This window comes from Haplochromis burtoni, unplaced genomic scaffold, assembly GCF_018398535.1.
Source record: "Haplochromis burtoni strain Fernald_Lab_line unplaced genomic scaffold, NCSU_Asbu1 Contig_107, whole genome shotgun sequence".
Classification (NCBI taxonomy): Eukaryota; Metazoa; Chordata; class Actinopteri; order Cichliformes; family Cichlidae; genus Haplochromis; species Haplochromis burtoni.
In genome coordinates this window covers 453,293-470,285 of record NW_024582468.1, presented here as the reverse complement: position 1 = coordinate 470,285, position 16,993 = coordinate 453,293, and the positions used below count along the sequence as shown (strand labels likewise).

At 37.9% G+C, this 16,993-nt stretch overlaps 2 protein-coding genes across 5 annotated transcripts in view; one reads left to right on the top strand and one right to left on the bottom strand.

Moving 5' to 3' along the window:
• Positions 1-2,835: 2,835 nt before the first annotated feature.
• On the top strand, positions 2,836-7,849 carry arid6 (AT-rich interaction domain 6). Of its 3 annotated transcripts, none has more exons than XM_005929780.3 (6): positions 2,836-3,092; positions 3,537-3,693; positions 4,360-4,412; positions 4,672-4,769; positions 4,858-5,023; positions 5,502-7,849. In XM_005929780.3, exons 1-6 carry the CDS (start codon positions 3,081-3,083, stop codon positions 6,825-6,827), a joined length of 1,812 nt encoding a protein of 603 aa, XP_005929842.1. In that variant the 5' UTR covers positions 2,836-3,080; the 3' UTR covers positions 6,828-7,849. The 3 variants fall into 3 exon arrangements, with proteins under 3 accessions (XP_005929842.1, XP_005929843.1, XP_042079186.1); XM_005929781.3 differs by having other exon boundaries at positions 2,838-3,092; positions 5,505-7,849; XM_042223252.1 differs by lacking the exons at positions 2,836-3,092; positions 3,537-3,693 and having other exon boundaries at positions 3,708-4,412.
• Positions 7,850-7,935: 86 nt separating this feature from the next.
• The window catches only part of LOC102297914 (rhotekin), a 32,452-nt gene continuing 23,394 nt past the window's right edge, over positions 7,936-16,993 (bottom strand). For both annotated transcript variants that reach the window (XM_005929778.3, XM_005929779.3), the window contains 2 exons: positions 12,201-12,288; positions 7,936-9,509 (listed from right to left, as the gene is read on the bottom strand). In XM_005929778.3, the coding sequence (XP_005929840.1) occupies positions 9,503-9,509; positions 12,201-12,288 (95 nt within the window). In that variant the 3' untranslated portion in view covers positions 7,936-9,502. The remainder of the gene's footprint in view (positions 9,510-12,200; positions 12,289-16,993) is intronic.

Sequence of the window (16,993 nt, the reverse complement as noted above, 5' to 3'; positions counted from 1 at the left end):
AATCCTAATGTAAAAGTATTTTACTGTGAATTTTACAGTTTTGTTCTGTTCTTCTAGAATATCATCAAGTTACGTAAATAGACTGTGATTTCAAATGTAAATTAACGTTAAATCACTGTAATGTAAGAAAACATAATTTTCATGATTATTAAATGTTTCTGTCTGTACATATGCATATTTAGATACAGATTCACAAATGTATCACGATTTCACAAATATCTGTCCATTATTTGAAAGATTGAACTGTTGAATTCAAATGTAATGCCATGGAAAAGTATATAACATGATTCCTATAAGCTTGTGTTACATCACATAAGTATTATTATCACTGCTATTTAGGGCGATCGTGGCTCAAGAGTTGGCAGTTCGCCTTGTGATCAGAAGGTTGCCAGTTCGAGGCCCGGCTCGGACACTCTCGGTATTGTGTCCGTGGTCAAGACTCTTCGCCTACTGGTGATGGCCAGAGGGGCCAATGGTGCGATATGGCAGCCTCACCTTTGTCAGTCTGTCCCAGGGCATGCAATCCATTATTATTTAAACCAACTGTTAACTGTATATTTTTGTACATTTACGTATTATGATTCATATTGCCACATTCATTGACATTGTTTTTAGGTAATTTTATTGTTTGGTCACGTTAAAATGTTCCTAATTTAATGCCTAAAAGCACTTGGAAAAGGCAGAATCCCATGTAAAATTAGCGCAACAAACTGTATTGTCATTACTGGAAATAACCGTATTTTTATGAGAAAGTGATTATCTGTTATTTTATGGTAGTATTTTGGCGACCCAGCTCCCGGAATATTACCGTTTTTTTAAGATATTTTTTTTAACAGTGTAGCATGAAGCGATGCCTGGACCCTACAGAGGTTGCACAGGTAGTCCAACTCCTCCAAGATGCCACATCAATATGTTGTATTACAGGATTTGTAAGAGAGCTGGACAAGGACTGTAGAGGGTACTTAACCCATCTGCTCCTTTGTGCAAGAGGGAACAGGATGAGCTCTGTCAGAGCAAAAAAAAAAAGATCTGATGAGCAGAACGGTGGGGTGAAAACAAAACAATCAAAAACAGTCTTCATGAGGGTGGCCTGGGAGCCCATTTCTTCTGCCGGGCACTGTGCTCACTGCTGGGCACCATGAAGTCTAACTGGCATTTACCACAGAATACCAGAATTGGCAGGTTCACCACTGGTGCCCTGTTGTGGTGTGCGGATCGATACTGAAATATCGATTCTTCCGATACCAGCAATTTATGTTCTAGAATCGATTCTCATATTATAATATCGATATTTTAGTACTCGGGTAAATTTGTAGTTTTTCCATTAAAATGAACGCAGTGGAAAGAAACTATATCATTCGGATCGTCTAATTTGGAAGGAATTACTTCCTCTTACGCCTTTCATAGTCATATGCGAAATACAGCTGTATAAATGTGTCACAGCCCCTGGCGTGCACACTCACAACAATGGCTGAGCGCAAACAAAGTCATGTTTTGCCTCCACAAACAGCCAAGACGCAGTTTGTGATATATGTGGCAAGACAGTGAGGTGTTGTGGTAACACCACTGACCTCGTCAAACACCTCGGAGTAAATCATATCACAGAATATGATGAGCTTATGTTGAGGTGAACTGAAGAGGAGGAGAAGGGCAGGTGCTGCTAGGGCGAGACAGACGTCTCTCGCGGAGTTCATAGTGCTGCAGGCAGGCAACATGTTCAAATAGCTCACAACTTCAGGTTTTTTTTATTTCTATATGATTATTCTGCATTATTAAGCAATAAAAACAAGTTGTCTGATGTCCTCTAATCATTATGAAGCAATATGGTTATGTTATTATTACAATTACATAATACAATTATATATTGTATTATGTAATACAATGAAACATTAAGTTTTTGTACAGAGTATCGGTATCGGATCAGTATCGCTGATACCACCCTGAATTTTACTTGGTATCGGATCGGAAAGGAAATCAGTGGTATCACACATCACTAGTGCCCTGTGCTTTTCACAGATGAGTGCAGGTTCTCCCTGAGCACATGTGACAGACCTGAAAGGGTCTGGGGAAGTCATGGAGAACGTTATGCTGTCTGTAACATTGTTCAGGATGACCGGGTTGGTGGTGTGATCTGTGATTGTCTAGAGATTGTTTGGCTTTGTAAGCATTTTTTATTTGGAGATTATGTCTCCATTATGGGCATAATGAGGCTGCTGCAATCAGAGGCATATCCACGGAACGACGCACAGAGCTGATTTCAAGTTGAAATTCTTGAAGCCATTGTCAGTCTTTCGTTGGGGCAGTGGGTGCTTTAAATTTACACCACTAATGAGCCCCCACACTCATCTGGCCTATATCCAACACATCTGGGACACTATGTTTCGGTCCATCTGATGTTGCACCTCAGATTGTCCAGGACCTCAGTGATGTCCTGGACAGACCTGGGAGGAGATCCCATGGGACACCATCATCGTCTCATTAGGAGCATGCACAAACACTATCAAACATGCATACAAGGCACGTGGGGGCTAGAAAAACTACTGAGTACTATTTTAAGTTGCTGCAGTGATATTTTTGCAAAACAGACTAGCCTGCTGCATCCTTTTTTTTTTATAACCCCACCCCCCTCACCACCACCACCGTTTTTTTTGGGGGGGTTTACTTTAAATTATTAATTTAGTTTCTTTACATTTTTTGAGCAGTGTGTTATTGTTCAGGGACCTTTTTATAATTTCCAATAATTTCCACTGGTTTCCTCATTATTCTACCAATATGTGAGGCATTTGACAGGAGTACACGGTTTTTGGGCGCATGCTGAAGAGCAAGTTGAACTGGTTTGACGATAGAAATCTCAGCACAAAGACGTTAGAGTAAACACCCTCACTCCTAGTTTCTCACATTGTCACACAGACACTGGAGATAAGTTCATGACTGACACGACAACAGACTAGCAGCAGCGATCTTTGTTTGTTTCAAATCATCTGGAGAGAGTACAAACCACTATAATCGAGTAGTAGCAGACAGCTTTTTCTCTGGTGTATTTGGCCAATGAAATAATCTTACCTATCCTTGTTCTCTTAATGGAAACACAGGTGAGTAACAATATTTCTGATAGAATCCTACAAATAGTCACCCTATAACTGCATTTAAAAAATCGTTTTAAAAAGTATTCATCATTTAGTATTTCTCAGTCTCTAGTCACCTTTGTGGTAGAGCCGTTGTGTAGTTGTCAGAGAAAACAAGCAATGCGACGATATAGTAGGAGAGCACTGGCAACCCTTTAGATCGCATATCAATGGGACAAAAATAGCAAATCTGAGGGGACGAGTTTTATTTTACTGAGTTAAGTGCAAACATAATTAACCTCTGATATATAATCAGAAATTGGAATGTATTTGGGGATCATTAGTCCTGATGATTCGGCATTGTCACTCAGGAACCTCACATAGAGGTGTTTATCATATTTCACATAAATAACACACAAATATAAAAAGTTCACAGCATAAAATATTTTCTCCTGTTAACTGCATTTCCAGGAACAAGTGAACATGGCACACAATGAATTCAAAGAGGAGCAAACCAAAGAACTGGTGGAGGAGATCACAGAGGAACACTTTCTCAAAAATCTCTACCTTTTTATGAAGAAGAGAGAAACACCAATAGAAAGGATCCCACATCTGGGCTTCAAACAAAGTAAATATTATCTATTACAGCACATTTGGATTCACAGCTCAAGAATGTGTTAATTCGCTGTTGTTTAATGTGAGAAAAAATAATGTATAAACACTTTAGAAAGTATGTTATATTCTCATTAGAAATATTTTTAATATTTCAAAAAGGAAATGTGTCTGTACAACATGTTTTGATAGAGAACCTACCAATAAATCAGTAGTAGCGACAAGAGTAAAGGAAACATCTGTAAAACTATGCTTGATTTGCAATTTGCTTCTCTTTCCTAATGTTTGTAGATGTAACTTTGGGTTAAATTTTGAGCTAGTAATCAAGATATAAATATTTGTTAAATTATTCATCAGGTCATTGAACAAAGATGAATTATTACAATTATCGAATCCAGTTTCTTTAAAATTCATCCATCATGAATGCCTTTTCTTTAAATGCTATGAAGATGCCATGAAGAACATGTTCTTCTTGCTACAGTTTCTTCATTCTGTTTTAAAACAAGTGCTAAAGCAAACCACTGCTATTAGCTTCAGCTCTGAGAAACTGTGATATTTAGTTCTCAGTTATTAAATGTTTTGTGAAAGTATTTTTTTTTAAAGGGTTTCTAGTGAAATTAATATTCCTAAATTTGCAACTGTGTCAATTTTATTTTAACATGTATGTCTCTCCTTTTTTCAGTTGATTTATTTGTCATGTTCAAAACTGTCAATGACTTGGGCGGCTACCACCAGGTAATAATCGAATAATCTCGTTATTATGAGAATAATTTTGATGATCATGATGGCTATTATTATTATCATTAATAATAATAATAATAATAATAATAATAATAATAATAATAATAATAATAATAGTAATATTGTCATTGTAATAGTAAGTTAGTATTATAGTATAGTAGTATTATATTAAAGGTATTTTCAATTAAGCTTGCAGTAAAAATAATATTGCTAAGATGTCAAAACTCACAGTCACACTTTTGTATTACTCTAGGTGACTGCTCAGCAATTGTGGAAACAGGTTTACAATACACTTGGTGGAAACCCTCGAAGTACAAGCGCAGCCACCTGCACCCGCAGACACTACGAGAAGTAAGTTCAAATTATGCCTGTCCGTCCATCTGGCTGTGAATGGGTGTTATATTGTCTTTATCTGATCCTTTTTTTTTTATTTGTGTAGGCTGCTGCTGCCCTATGAATGCCACGTGAAAGGCATTTCCATCAGGTCCATGATGCCTCATCATCAGCTAAAGCCATTCCACTTTGTTGCCGGCTACAGTAAAGAAGAAGACGACGGTGTCCAGAGACCAGCGAAACGCAGGCTGGTATCCATACCAGTGTATCAGGTTGGTATTGGTTTTTACTGACATATACACACAAAAAATTATAACAAAATTGATTTATTGCTTTGCATTGATTAAAATTATAGAAATATTATTTATTATATTAAATGAAAAAGTATTCCATATTGAACAATTTACTCTTGTTGCTATTTAGAAAACCTTTCATTGTTAGTTAAATATTTTATCTTTAAAACACAATAAATAAATCATTACATTGAAGGAAATTTATTTCGGGTTTTGTTTTGTTTTTTTGAAGAATGGGTTACATAGGAAGTTAAGAACCTCATGGATTGTACTGAAAATATGTAACAGGTGCCAAAGCCTTGTTAAAGTGAAGGCATAAAGAAAATAATGAACAACTATCAGGCTAACAGCAACACTGTGTAATTTTTATCAAGCAGGAATGAGAGTGGAATTACTTTCTTATGTAGCTCCATAACTACTCTTCAAACACCTGATGAACTGTTGTGTTTTTCTCCAGCAGAACCCTCATAACCTCCAGACAGACCAACACGGAAATCTCTTCCCTCTGTCTGTCCACTACCCTCCCTACTATCAGTCAAGCCCCACAGTTCTGCCTCCCTACATCCCTATGCCCCCCTCAATATTGGCCACACAACACCCCCCTGCTCCCAAGCCCCAATTCCCTTACAGTCAACCTTGTGTAAACTCAACAGAGAGGGTGAAGGAACCATTAGAGCACTTGCGTTACCTGGCTGAGCGGTACAAGACCTCATCCGGACTGGCTGAGCCCCTGAACCTCAGCGTTAAATCATCAGCCCGGGACATCAGCAACAACCCTGTTTCATCATTTGCTCCACCTTCAGCCAGCAAGAACCCAAAGTTTTTGAACAAACCATCCACACTATATGCCCATCATCATACTGGGGCTCTGACAAATGAAGGCTCTGAGACACAAGATGGGGAGTCAAGTGATGGAGTTGCACCCTCTCCTTATACCATGAAAGCACAGGAGGAACAAGTTATTGATGTCGATATTACGGCACCCTCAAGCAGCCCCATATATGACTCTGCTCTGCCACTGGGAACAGAGGCTGCCGCAGTGGCACAAAAACCCTGTTCTCCAAACACAGACCTTGCAGTCACGCCAAAAGAAGAGACAAAAGTGATTCCAGAAGTGATGGGGCCCAATCTTAGCCAAATACTGTCCAGTCTCCCTCAAGAGAAGGATGGCAAAATGGAAATTGAGTTACCCCTGTCAATGTTTCATAAATTGCTCAAGATGTGCAAGTCCTCAGCAATGATGCATGAAAGTAAGGTTCCTCAGCCTACTCAGGAAGGACACCCTGCAGAAAGGAATTGGCCTAACGCAAACACTTTCCCTACCAAACTGACATTTCACACAAATCCCCAATGCCAGAGTTCTGCTGACGATCTAACATTCAGAAATGTGCCAGACCTCAGTCACAACAATAAAATCCAAAACCAATTCATGAGTTACAAGCCTTTGCCTTCAGGTGCCATTTTGAAAAATGCAGTATACCAGGATGTCTTGTCAGAAGATCAGCAGGATATTAATAAGTCATACAACTCCAAGTCACCCAATTTCTGGGGTGCCCATAAGAGAGAGACCCAGTCATCCATTGAAGTGGAGAGCGACCCTAGTCCCCCCAGGACTCACCAAGACTTTTCTTATAAATTCTACGCAGGTGTCCAGGGAGGGAAGCAGCAGGCGGAGACGGAGCCTTCAGCTATGCTCATGGTCAATTCTAGCTCTGCTCCTCTCTTTCAGCTCACCACTGAAGAAGTCATGAAGCTGAAAAAAATCATCTCAAACTCATTGTAGAGACCAGTTAAGACAATACCACAAACACACCAACACCATGTTAAAGCTGGCTCATGCTCATATTATAGCTCTATATTTTGAATATACTTCAGGTTAATTTCCAATCAATTTGTATCAGCTGAACACAAAAAAGGAATACAAGCAACCATTCAAATCTGCTTGATTTAAAGATAATCTGCGCTTTTTTTGTGTTCTGCACTGAAATGTTGATTGCATTTAACACTTCAGTCTCATTGTTGTGCAATCTTGTTTAAAGCACATGAAGTAGATTATTTTTTCTATTTGTTAATAGTGGGTTTTTTTACACCAGTTTTACACCATATTGTGAAATTAATCTGTTGAAACAATAAATTCTTTTTGTAAACCTTTCCCATCTGGAGACAGTTTTATTTTTGAAAGATGTGTAAGCTATAACTGCAACGCTCTACACATTTACATGTAGTGAACACTATTTTATCCTTTCATTTTGTGAATCATTTCTCTTAATCCTCTTTTTTCACTTGTTTTTAAAGCATATCTGAACTTCACTATCCAAATGTGACATTTACTTGTCCCTTTTATTTAACATTTTCATAGTTGCAGTAGAATAAAAGACGTGTTTTCACTTTAGTGAAAAGAAGATACGTCAGTTGTCCTTTAGTGAGCATTGTTTTTATTTGTCATGCCTGAATGATACATAGGCAGCTCAGTATCTCTTTTAATTTTTATTTATGTAATTACTACTCTTTGATTGAAAGCGTGGAATTTTAAGGTTTGACAACTACATTGAGAAAGAAGCGACACTCCCACTGCAGTAAACTTAGACGTTAATTTATTACGTGCAAATTGCTAATTAACATCACAAAAGTGCTGCGAAATCTATTATGATTAAATTTTATTTTATTTTATTATTTTTTTTGAATAGTGCTTAACAGTGGGAACAATACTGAGTAGATCAAAGTTGATCCTAATGTTTCCTGGGTTTGTTTTGTTTTTTTCTTTTTATTTCCCCTAAATGCATTTTTGACATTTCAAAATGCTTGGAAAAAAAAAACCCCAACGGTGCCTGAGAGACATGTGACATGTTCAGACAGGAATTTGACTGTCACTACACAGCACAGTATTGCTTAACCCGGGCCTTTGTATGGGTTAAAATAATCATATAATACTCGTGTGTTGTCTATCCATTTATCCATTTTCTTCCAATTACCCAGGGTCAGAGACTAGCCCAGCTGTCATAGGCCAAGAGGCAGAGTACACCCTGGACAGGTTGATCAAAAATAGCTTTTTTCTTATGTAAAAGCTGTTGACAGGAGTACTAGCCCAGGAAACCCTCGAGCCAAATGTAATTTCGTGCTTCCGTGTTACACATATTCTATTTAAAGAGTGGAACGCACTGTGCTTCACATCCTCAAACGTGTGCACTGGTATCAAGAACAAACTAAGTTATCTCAAAAGTTCACTTTCAGATTCATAATTTATAAGGAAATTTGTATTAATTCAAATAAAGCACACAGTGTATTTTTAGCTTTACATTTACAAATTGTTTAAAAGTCCTTTATGATAACGTACAGAATTCAACAAATTTATTAGACCACCATCCAGTGTAAGGTTCATGTCACAATTGCCATAAATAAAAATTACCAAAATAATGTCTTATCTCTAATTGTTATCTAGTATGCTCAAGCTCTGTAATCAAAATTATATTTTTTAATAATGAAATGTAATTGTTTTTGTCATCCATGAATTTTCAAGTTTCTTTTTTCACAAAGCAAGGCGAAAACAAAATACTAAAACACAATACTTAACATAAGATAAGATTTTAGCAATTCCTGATCATGACGTGAGGCCTCGAAGGATTCTGTGCATCCTTGGCATCTCCAGATAACAGATTAGATTAGCGCTAATCGCTTATTGCATTCTCACACGTCCTCTTTAGCATTAAGGCACACCCAGTGACAAACTTCTGAGAAACCCTTCTCTGATTCCTACCTGCTTTCTCCACGAATACTAATGACCTTTTTCTTGTTCCACAGGATGTTGACTGGAAGTGTAGAGTTTTATATGCTTCCAAGAGGTGTGGCCAAAACAAGCATAACATCAGTGAAAATATTTGTAGACAATGTAAGGTGTGCTCTTGATTTACAGTAAAAAGATTTTCCTCCTAGAGTATTTGCCTTATGACTCAGTAGAAATATGCCAGACTACTTCTGCTATTTTCTATAATAGCACAATGCTATTGTTAATCCCCATTAGTACAACTAAAATTTAACGCATGTCTTCCTGTGTAACAATAAAACCAAGCGAAAATATAAATGCACATGTTGCTGCACATGATACTCAAATTAGTGAGACATGATTTTATCCCAGTGGGTGCCTAATAAATGGATATTTTCATGTTTATCACAGTAACTAAAGATAAGGGGCCAAGGTAAATGGAATCAAAATTAGAGTGGAATCTCATTATATCACCTCGACTCCAAAAAATGCTAGCTATTGTTGTTGGATAAACAGTTTGGATTCTTTCAGGAGTAGCATGAAAAAGTAAGCATAGTTGAGTAATTCTGGTGACCTTCCAAATCATGAAAGACCACCAATTATCATGTCCTTCTCCAACTCCTTGACCGGGCAAGGTAACCAGAATTGGGCTGCTGAGAAGTGTGTTTCGCTCTTTCCCAGTGTCCTTGGCAGGGTGATCAATAACTGTAAAAAATGGGACAACACAAAAAAAAGAATCAATCAAAGAATCAAAGAAAACAAAACAGTTGCCATCTAATGCACCTTATCTCTGTTGGGTAATATAGGTGTCTGGATGATAAATTGACATGAAAAATCATCCTCCCTCTCCCTCACCCATTAATATTTCCATTATGTACCAAAGCATCACACCCTCTTGGCAGCTGAAGTGATTTCAACAAATGGGTCTCGAAACCACAACTCCAACTGCAAGTTTCTTGTCAGATGATCTGCTGGTATGAGGATATGGTTGCTTCACTTACAAGAATAAGCGCACGTTATTTGCTAGATTACTGTCACAAGGATGTCAGTTTGTCTTGTTTTCCAAGTAAGTCCAAGTGGGGTTTTTTTTTTTTTTTTGTGTGTGTTTGTCTGTTACATTTTTGGTATAGTTTGTGTGCATGTCATTCTGTTTGTAAGAACGACAGCTCAAAAAGATTTGAACGAATTCTGATCAAACTGATCAAACTTTAAAGGGGTGCAGCGTGGGGTCCGGTTAACAAGCCATTAAAATTTCTACTACATCCACCGAGTTCTTTAAGGTTAACTTGTTGTGTATTTTCAACGCAATGCACAAATTTGCACACAAATCACTGAAGTTGTATATTTGTATTATTGTGATCGTAATGCAGTACAGGTCTCTAAAGTTGTACATTTTGATGAAAAATGACAATAACTTTTCATATTAAAAAGAACATGTTGCCATGGGGTACTTTTTGAGTATAGTTGAAAATTTTGTAATTTTTATGTACATTGCATTAACAGGTTATAACCACTTAAAAACGTAGCAATTTGAGTGCATGTGCAGTGTTCCTGAATATCTATTTTTCGGGGAAACAAAAATAAACTTATGTTCAAATGTTTCTCATTTAATATGTATTACAAAAATCCAAATTAATTCTTTTAAACAATGACATGAATGTTACATATTTACGATACGCCACAAAATAAGTTAAAGAAATAATAATTCTGCTCAAGTATATTAAAATGGGTTTCAGTGGTGCAAATAAAAAATGCCTGCACTTTGCACATGTTTATACTGCAAACTTCTTAAAGTATCTTTGAAAGAACAAAGAAGAATAAATTAATATATAGAAAATACCATGCTTTTTTGTGTTTTGTTATTTAAAAAAGATACATCTACCTTATACGTCTATTACCTAACTGATTAAATTGTTATGCAACCTCATTAGGTGCAGAATATTTCAGAATTGCAGAATTTGTCTTTGGCCATTTAAAGGCCTCGAGTCCAAAATTGTATTATTTTTTGAGATGTGAGTTTATTTCATAACCTCTCTGCCAAGCATCTTTCTCTTAATGCAAAGTTGGAAATCTGTCAGGTAGTTTTATATTCTCTATCCCACAGCTATGCATGCAGTGTAACAGTCTGAGTCACTAGTGGAATTCTGTTAAAAGAAACACGGTTGAACCACAAACACAAAGTATCTGAAAACTAAACAAAGCTAGCACTGTGAAAGCCTGTCTAGTTGTCTTCTCCGGTTGTTACCTCGCATATATCAACTATCAAACTGTAAAACCTGTTCTCTGAGACATCTTTTGACTGATCTCTGGCCTTAGCTCTGTACACAAATCACCACACTCCTGAACACAGTATGTTCCTTTTGACAAGGTCTATTATGTGCATACTTGAACTTGTAAGTTTTGTTTGCTAAGAAGTTAAATTATCAGCTAGTGTTTGAAAAACAGTCCAGATTACAAAAGACAATGCTTGTATAACTTTAAGAGGTATTCATCTTGCTTAAGCGTGACCTGCATTTCTGTGTTAATTCCTGTCCCTGCTGACCTCAACGAGCGCATGAAAGACCCAATTGTGACCTGTATGCCACTGAATTTTTGCACGCTTTGTCTGTGTGCATGTTTGCTGTAAGCTTCCGTACAGTATGAAAATCACACCTTTCATTTTAATTATTCTTACAGTAATATATTATTCCCAACTCGAAGAGTTCAAGAAATCCAAGACAGTTGCCAATCTTCCCAGGAGCAGACATCCCAGCAGATTCACCGCAAGGTCAGACTGTGCAATGCTCAGAACACAAGAGCTACATCTCAGGCTCTACAGGCCTCAGTTAGCATGTTAAATGTTTACGTTAATGACAGTAAAGTGAGACAAAGACTTGTTTGGAAACTTTCTTCTCGTGCATTGCATTTAACCAAAGCGCAGTACAGCTGGAACAATGTCCTTTAGAAAGATGACAGAGAAAGACACAATTGTGGCCTGCTATACACAACTTTGTGCATGCTTTTTATATGACAGAGAATAAACTTGACACTCAAATAGGTTTAATGTGCAACTTGTGACTGTAAGTTTCCACTTACAGTTAGGTATATTGTTAGCTATATTGTAGCCACATCTGGCCCACAAAATATACCTAAGTCCTGGGCCTTGCCTACGGAAAACTTACCAGGGTCATAACAAATATTAATTGCAAAGTGTAATGTTTCATTGCTTGTAGTTACGAGGTAAGCTGTGCTGGAATGTCATAATACAACAAGTGATTATGCGTGTGGTGGTGAGCATTAGGAGTGGATTTACTATTTAATATGACTGAAGAGAAAGCAAATCCTGCTGGCAAATACATACAGGTGTATTTGGCAGGCTTTAAAAAGACTGCACGCTCAGAGGTGTAGAAAACCTACCTTTCCTTGTAGTATGTAGAGAGCAAAGAGCGGATATCAGTAGATAAATCTGGAACCTCAGTTTGCTTTCTGGGCGAGGAGGGTGTCGCTGAAAATATTGAAGAAAGAAAAAAAATAGAAGGAACAAAGGAAACAATCATTTGAAATTTTTCAGTTGTAAAACTCTTGACTGATTATCTTAACTCAATTTCTTACTGGAGATGTTTCAAACTGATAAGTAGTCAACTAGAAGGAACTAAAAGACTGAACAGCATTTTCTTTTTCCTTTTAGAGACATTTTCTTTCTGTGTGACTTGTTTTAGTGATAGGGACGTAGTTTCGAAGAGAACTTTTGTTATTTAAACACACCCGTATTTAAGGTGCTTCATTTATAATATGTTGTCATTTGGTCTGACTGACATGTTTGTCAGCAGGTGTCTGAGATAATGCAGCTATTCACGTCAACAGTATCTGGTTTGTTTTTTTGTGTCATTGTTCCGTAGTATTATTTCTCTTTTACATCCTGCTATTTACTCAAACTCGTTTGTCAAGGTGTTGCTCCAGCTTTTTACAAATGAAGACTGTCTGAATTCCTGTTATGGAGAGACAGACAAAAAAAACTGTTCCCTAGTGCGTACTCTACAGCACATCTCCCTTCTGATTGAGGAAAATAGTGTTTCCCTGGTAATTTGACATGATCTGTAAATCACTTAAAAAAATCACTGGGTTTACACAGGTTGCGTAGTCTCATCGGTCCTTATACCCTTTTAAATCGATCACACTTCTTCTATTTTAGGCAGCCATGTGATCCACCTAATTATGTGTCTGTATATAAAAGATAGAAGTAATCTTGCAGTCTGTAAAATGAAGTCAAAGTCTCTTAAACGTGCATGCTTTCTAATTACCAGCACAGGGCGACTTCTCTGGTTGCAAAAAAGAGATGAATGAATAGATTTCTATGTGTAAATGATTCTCTTCTTACTTGATTTAAATCCATTAACACCTTTTATAGTCACAGTCTTATTCAATATAGTAAGATCATTTTGTAAATCCCAAAAAGTTGATTAGTTCATCTGGAGAAAGTGGTTTCAGTGGGAGAAACGTATTGTCACTCATCCAAGTGACCAACCTTATAAAGAGTACATTGCACAATGACTGAAACTAGCACCACCGAATGAACAATGTGCTGGGAGGTCAGTTCCTTGATGCAAATTCTCATGACCATTGATTAACAACTACTGATCGAAGTCCATTGATCAAAGACCATTGATCAATGGCCATGAGTACCATTCACAGAGACATCGCTACTAGGAGTGGGTTTCAATAATCTATTTATTGATTAAAATTGATTTTAGCTTTAATAAAGCGATATTGATTCATTAAAATCCTGCATCGATTTTTAAATATACATGTATTTTGCCATAAACAGAAGAATCTCAGGTTAAAGCTCAGAAAACTATTTCAAACAGCTGAAACAGCAAACCAGACCAGGTAAATGGATTCTGCAAAAAGAGGTAGACACAAAGCACGGATCAGAATCAGTGAGATGTCAGCTTTCTCACCCTACGTGCCTTCAAGTGAAATGGACGCAGACACACGCCGTCGGGTCTGAAAGCCGACAGCTCACTCATTTTGTTGCGTCGGCAGGTCTGCACTTTGTCATTTTTTTGTGCTAGATTCTGAAGCTGCAGGTTTTGTCTCTACCCAACCAAAATTGACTGAACCAGCAGCAAAAGAAGATCCTAAGCTTCACATTTTGCTTCACAAAAACATTGTCATGAATTCTCTTGTTTTTGCTGTTTTGCTTCCACCACAATAACATCACACTTCCTGCACAGCTCTCTCTCTCTCAGTGTACCTTAAGAACAGTTTCCCATCGAAAAAAACTAATTTTTCTGCATTATTTTCTTGCTTATTACCAGTGATGGGAATAATGGCGTTACAAGTAATGGCATTACTAATGCCGTTACTTTTTTTTAGTAACGAGTAATCTAACTAATTACTATTCCTATCGTTACAACGCCATTACTGTTACTAACAAGAAAATGCGGTCGCATTACTATTTTTCAACAAACAGACAGTTGAAGGTGTGTTCAGCTTACTGCACCATATATCAATTGCATGGAAGTAGCTGTATAATAGTAATAGTAATATAATAGTAATCTGGGCATTACAGCTTTAAGCAGCTGCGCGGTCGCGCGGACAGCAATCACTGTCTGGTAGACGATCAGTTTTTGGCACAACACCTGGAGCTAAGGGGGCAAAACAATCACATGAATGCTGCTGTTTGACTGAGGACGAATAAAGTAGTGGCGGTAAGCCAATTACATAACCACTTCAAGATGACAAAGCAACAAAGTGATATTTACCAGTTTTTAAATTGTGTTGATAGGCAACGTAAAACCAGAGTCATTATAAACAATATATATGCGGTGTTTTTTCCTCAATAGTTTCATCACGTTTATGTTCACGCTAGCAAGAACTCTCTTGCTAGCGTGAACATATGACCGCTTATGACCAAAAAATAAAAAACAAAACAAAAAATAGCCTTTACTGATTAACACTGTTTTGCAGTTTTAGTCAGTAAGTGACTGGCTGCTCCCGTATGGGATTAGAACAATGCCACCTTATCCCATAGTCCAGCCAATAATGCGATTCACATTCTTATATACGCAGCTAATCAACCTCGTTGACAGGCTATGACAGCGTCCTTATGTGCTGACACCGGTGTTTTAGCTAGCAAAGCGGCGTGGCTGATGTGGAGTGAAGCCACGTTAATGACAACCATTGGAGATGTGAGCAGGATCAGATGGAACAATTGATGGAAAAAGTGTGGACTTTATACCAGTTTTTAAATTGTGTTGATAGGCCACGTAAAACCAGTTATGATAAAAATATGTGCAATGTTTGGTTTTCTTCCTGAATACTATTGTTGTTTATATTTACTGCAGGAAGAAACGGTAAAAATGGGGTTTTATAAGGAAAACGCTTGCAAGCACTCTCCGCCTGTGAGCAAAACCAAAACCAAAAAAACCCCACCCTTTCCTATTGGTTGAAAAATGTACCATTTGATATGGCAACATGGCATTTAGTTGTTTAAGAAGGGGGGAAAGTTTTAGGAGTGACAGCGGTGTTTTGAGACGTGAGAGATTTGCAACGTTTAGTGCAAATCTTGTGTAGTTAGTGTGTAGTATAGTCAATAGTTTTGTTGTGTGTGTCAGGGTTTTCGGGAAGAGCCGTGCTGCTCTCTGGCAAGAAGCACCATGCCCTCCCTTTGTTTTAAATGCACTTTACAACAACACGCAGCAACACTACATATGAGTGGGCGGGGCCTCCCTGCTACTGCAGATAAGGAGGTGGTCTGCTTTCCTCCACCCCAGAGAGAAGGGTTGCATCTCCTGGATCCGGGTACGGTTTGCCCCTCTGGAGGCAGGGGTACCCGGAGGACCCCAAAGCGCTTTACACGACATTCAGTCATTCACCCATTCACACACTGATGATGGCAAGCTACATTGTAGCCACAGCTGCCCTGGGGCGCACTTAAAGGTGAAATGTAGCGGGAAAATCAAAAGTAATCAAAAATGAACAATTATACCCTGGACCCCAGAGGGTTAAACATTTTTTTTAAGTAACGCAATAGTTACTGTTTCTAGTAATTAATTACTTTTAGAATATTGTAACTCAGTTACTAACTCAGTTACTTTTTTGAAGAAGTAACTAGTAACTATAATTAATTACTTTTTCAAAGTAACTTGCCCAACACTGTTACTCAGTGACAGACTGTTGGCCGCGGTTTTTTAAATGACTTCAGACAAGAAAGCCTAATTTCTGCGGTTCAATACCAAAGAAATGTAAACTTTTTAAAATTACCACAAATCTATGGAGCCCCACAAGGGACTCCATAGATTGCGTGGTACCGATAGGGTACCACGCATGCGCAAATCTTACGTCACTTTCTCTCTTTGCCACCATTGTATCAGTTAGAGAAAGGAACTTTTAATGCTTCACCATACCAAGACATTTGGACAACTTCATGCTCCCAACTTTATGGGAGCAGTTTGGGGATGGCTCCTTCTTGTTCCAACATGACTGCGCACCAGTGCACAAAGAAAGGTTATATCTGGAAAAGGGTGGACTGATATTATAATAAACCCTATAGGATTAAGAATCATATTCATATGCGTGTAATGACAGAAAAGTGAATACTTTTGACAATATAGTGTAGGTGTTATATGCCAGTGGCATTTGGCTTGGGCTGAGCTACTAAGCTTATTTGTTTTGCATCACTCTTATGCAACATCATTGTTTTTTAACCTCAAACAACCCTCTGAATATGCTCTTCACAAATAGTAGCGAACCAAAGTCAGAAGTAGATCAGATTGGAGTGGATCCTCAACTCTAGCCAGTCGCAACAAAAATATCAACGCTAGCGATATTAGAGACAAATATTTCACCTGTAAGTTGGCAACAAACCAAACACTGGTAAGGAACAGTGCATACTTAATTCATACATCAGGGTGTAGAAATAGAAGTCTAAATGCTTATGGAGTTCAGCATCTGAGGATGTGCAACCAGGTAATACCAGATCAGGCTACTGCTAAATTCCTCTTATGCCATGTGGTCAAACAAATTCAGTAAATGTAGCTTCAATCTGTTTTTGATATTAAGTCAAAGTGAAAAAGTCTGTTTTAAAGTCCATCCATCCATCCATCTTCATCCGCTTTATCCGAGGCCGGGTCGCGGGGGCAGCAGCCTAAGCAAAGAGGCCCAGACCTCCCTCTCCCCAGCCACCTCCTCCAGCTTATCCGGGGGAA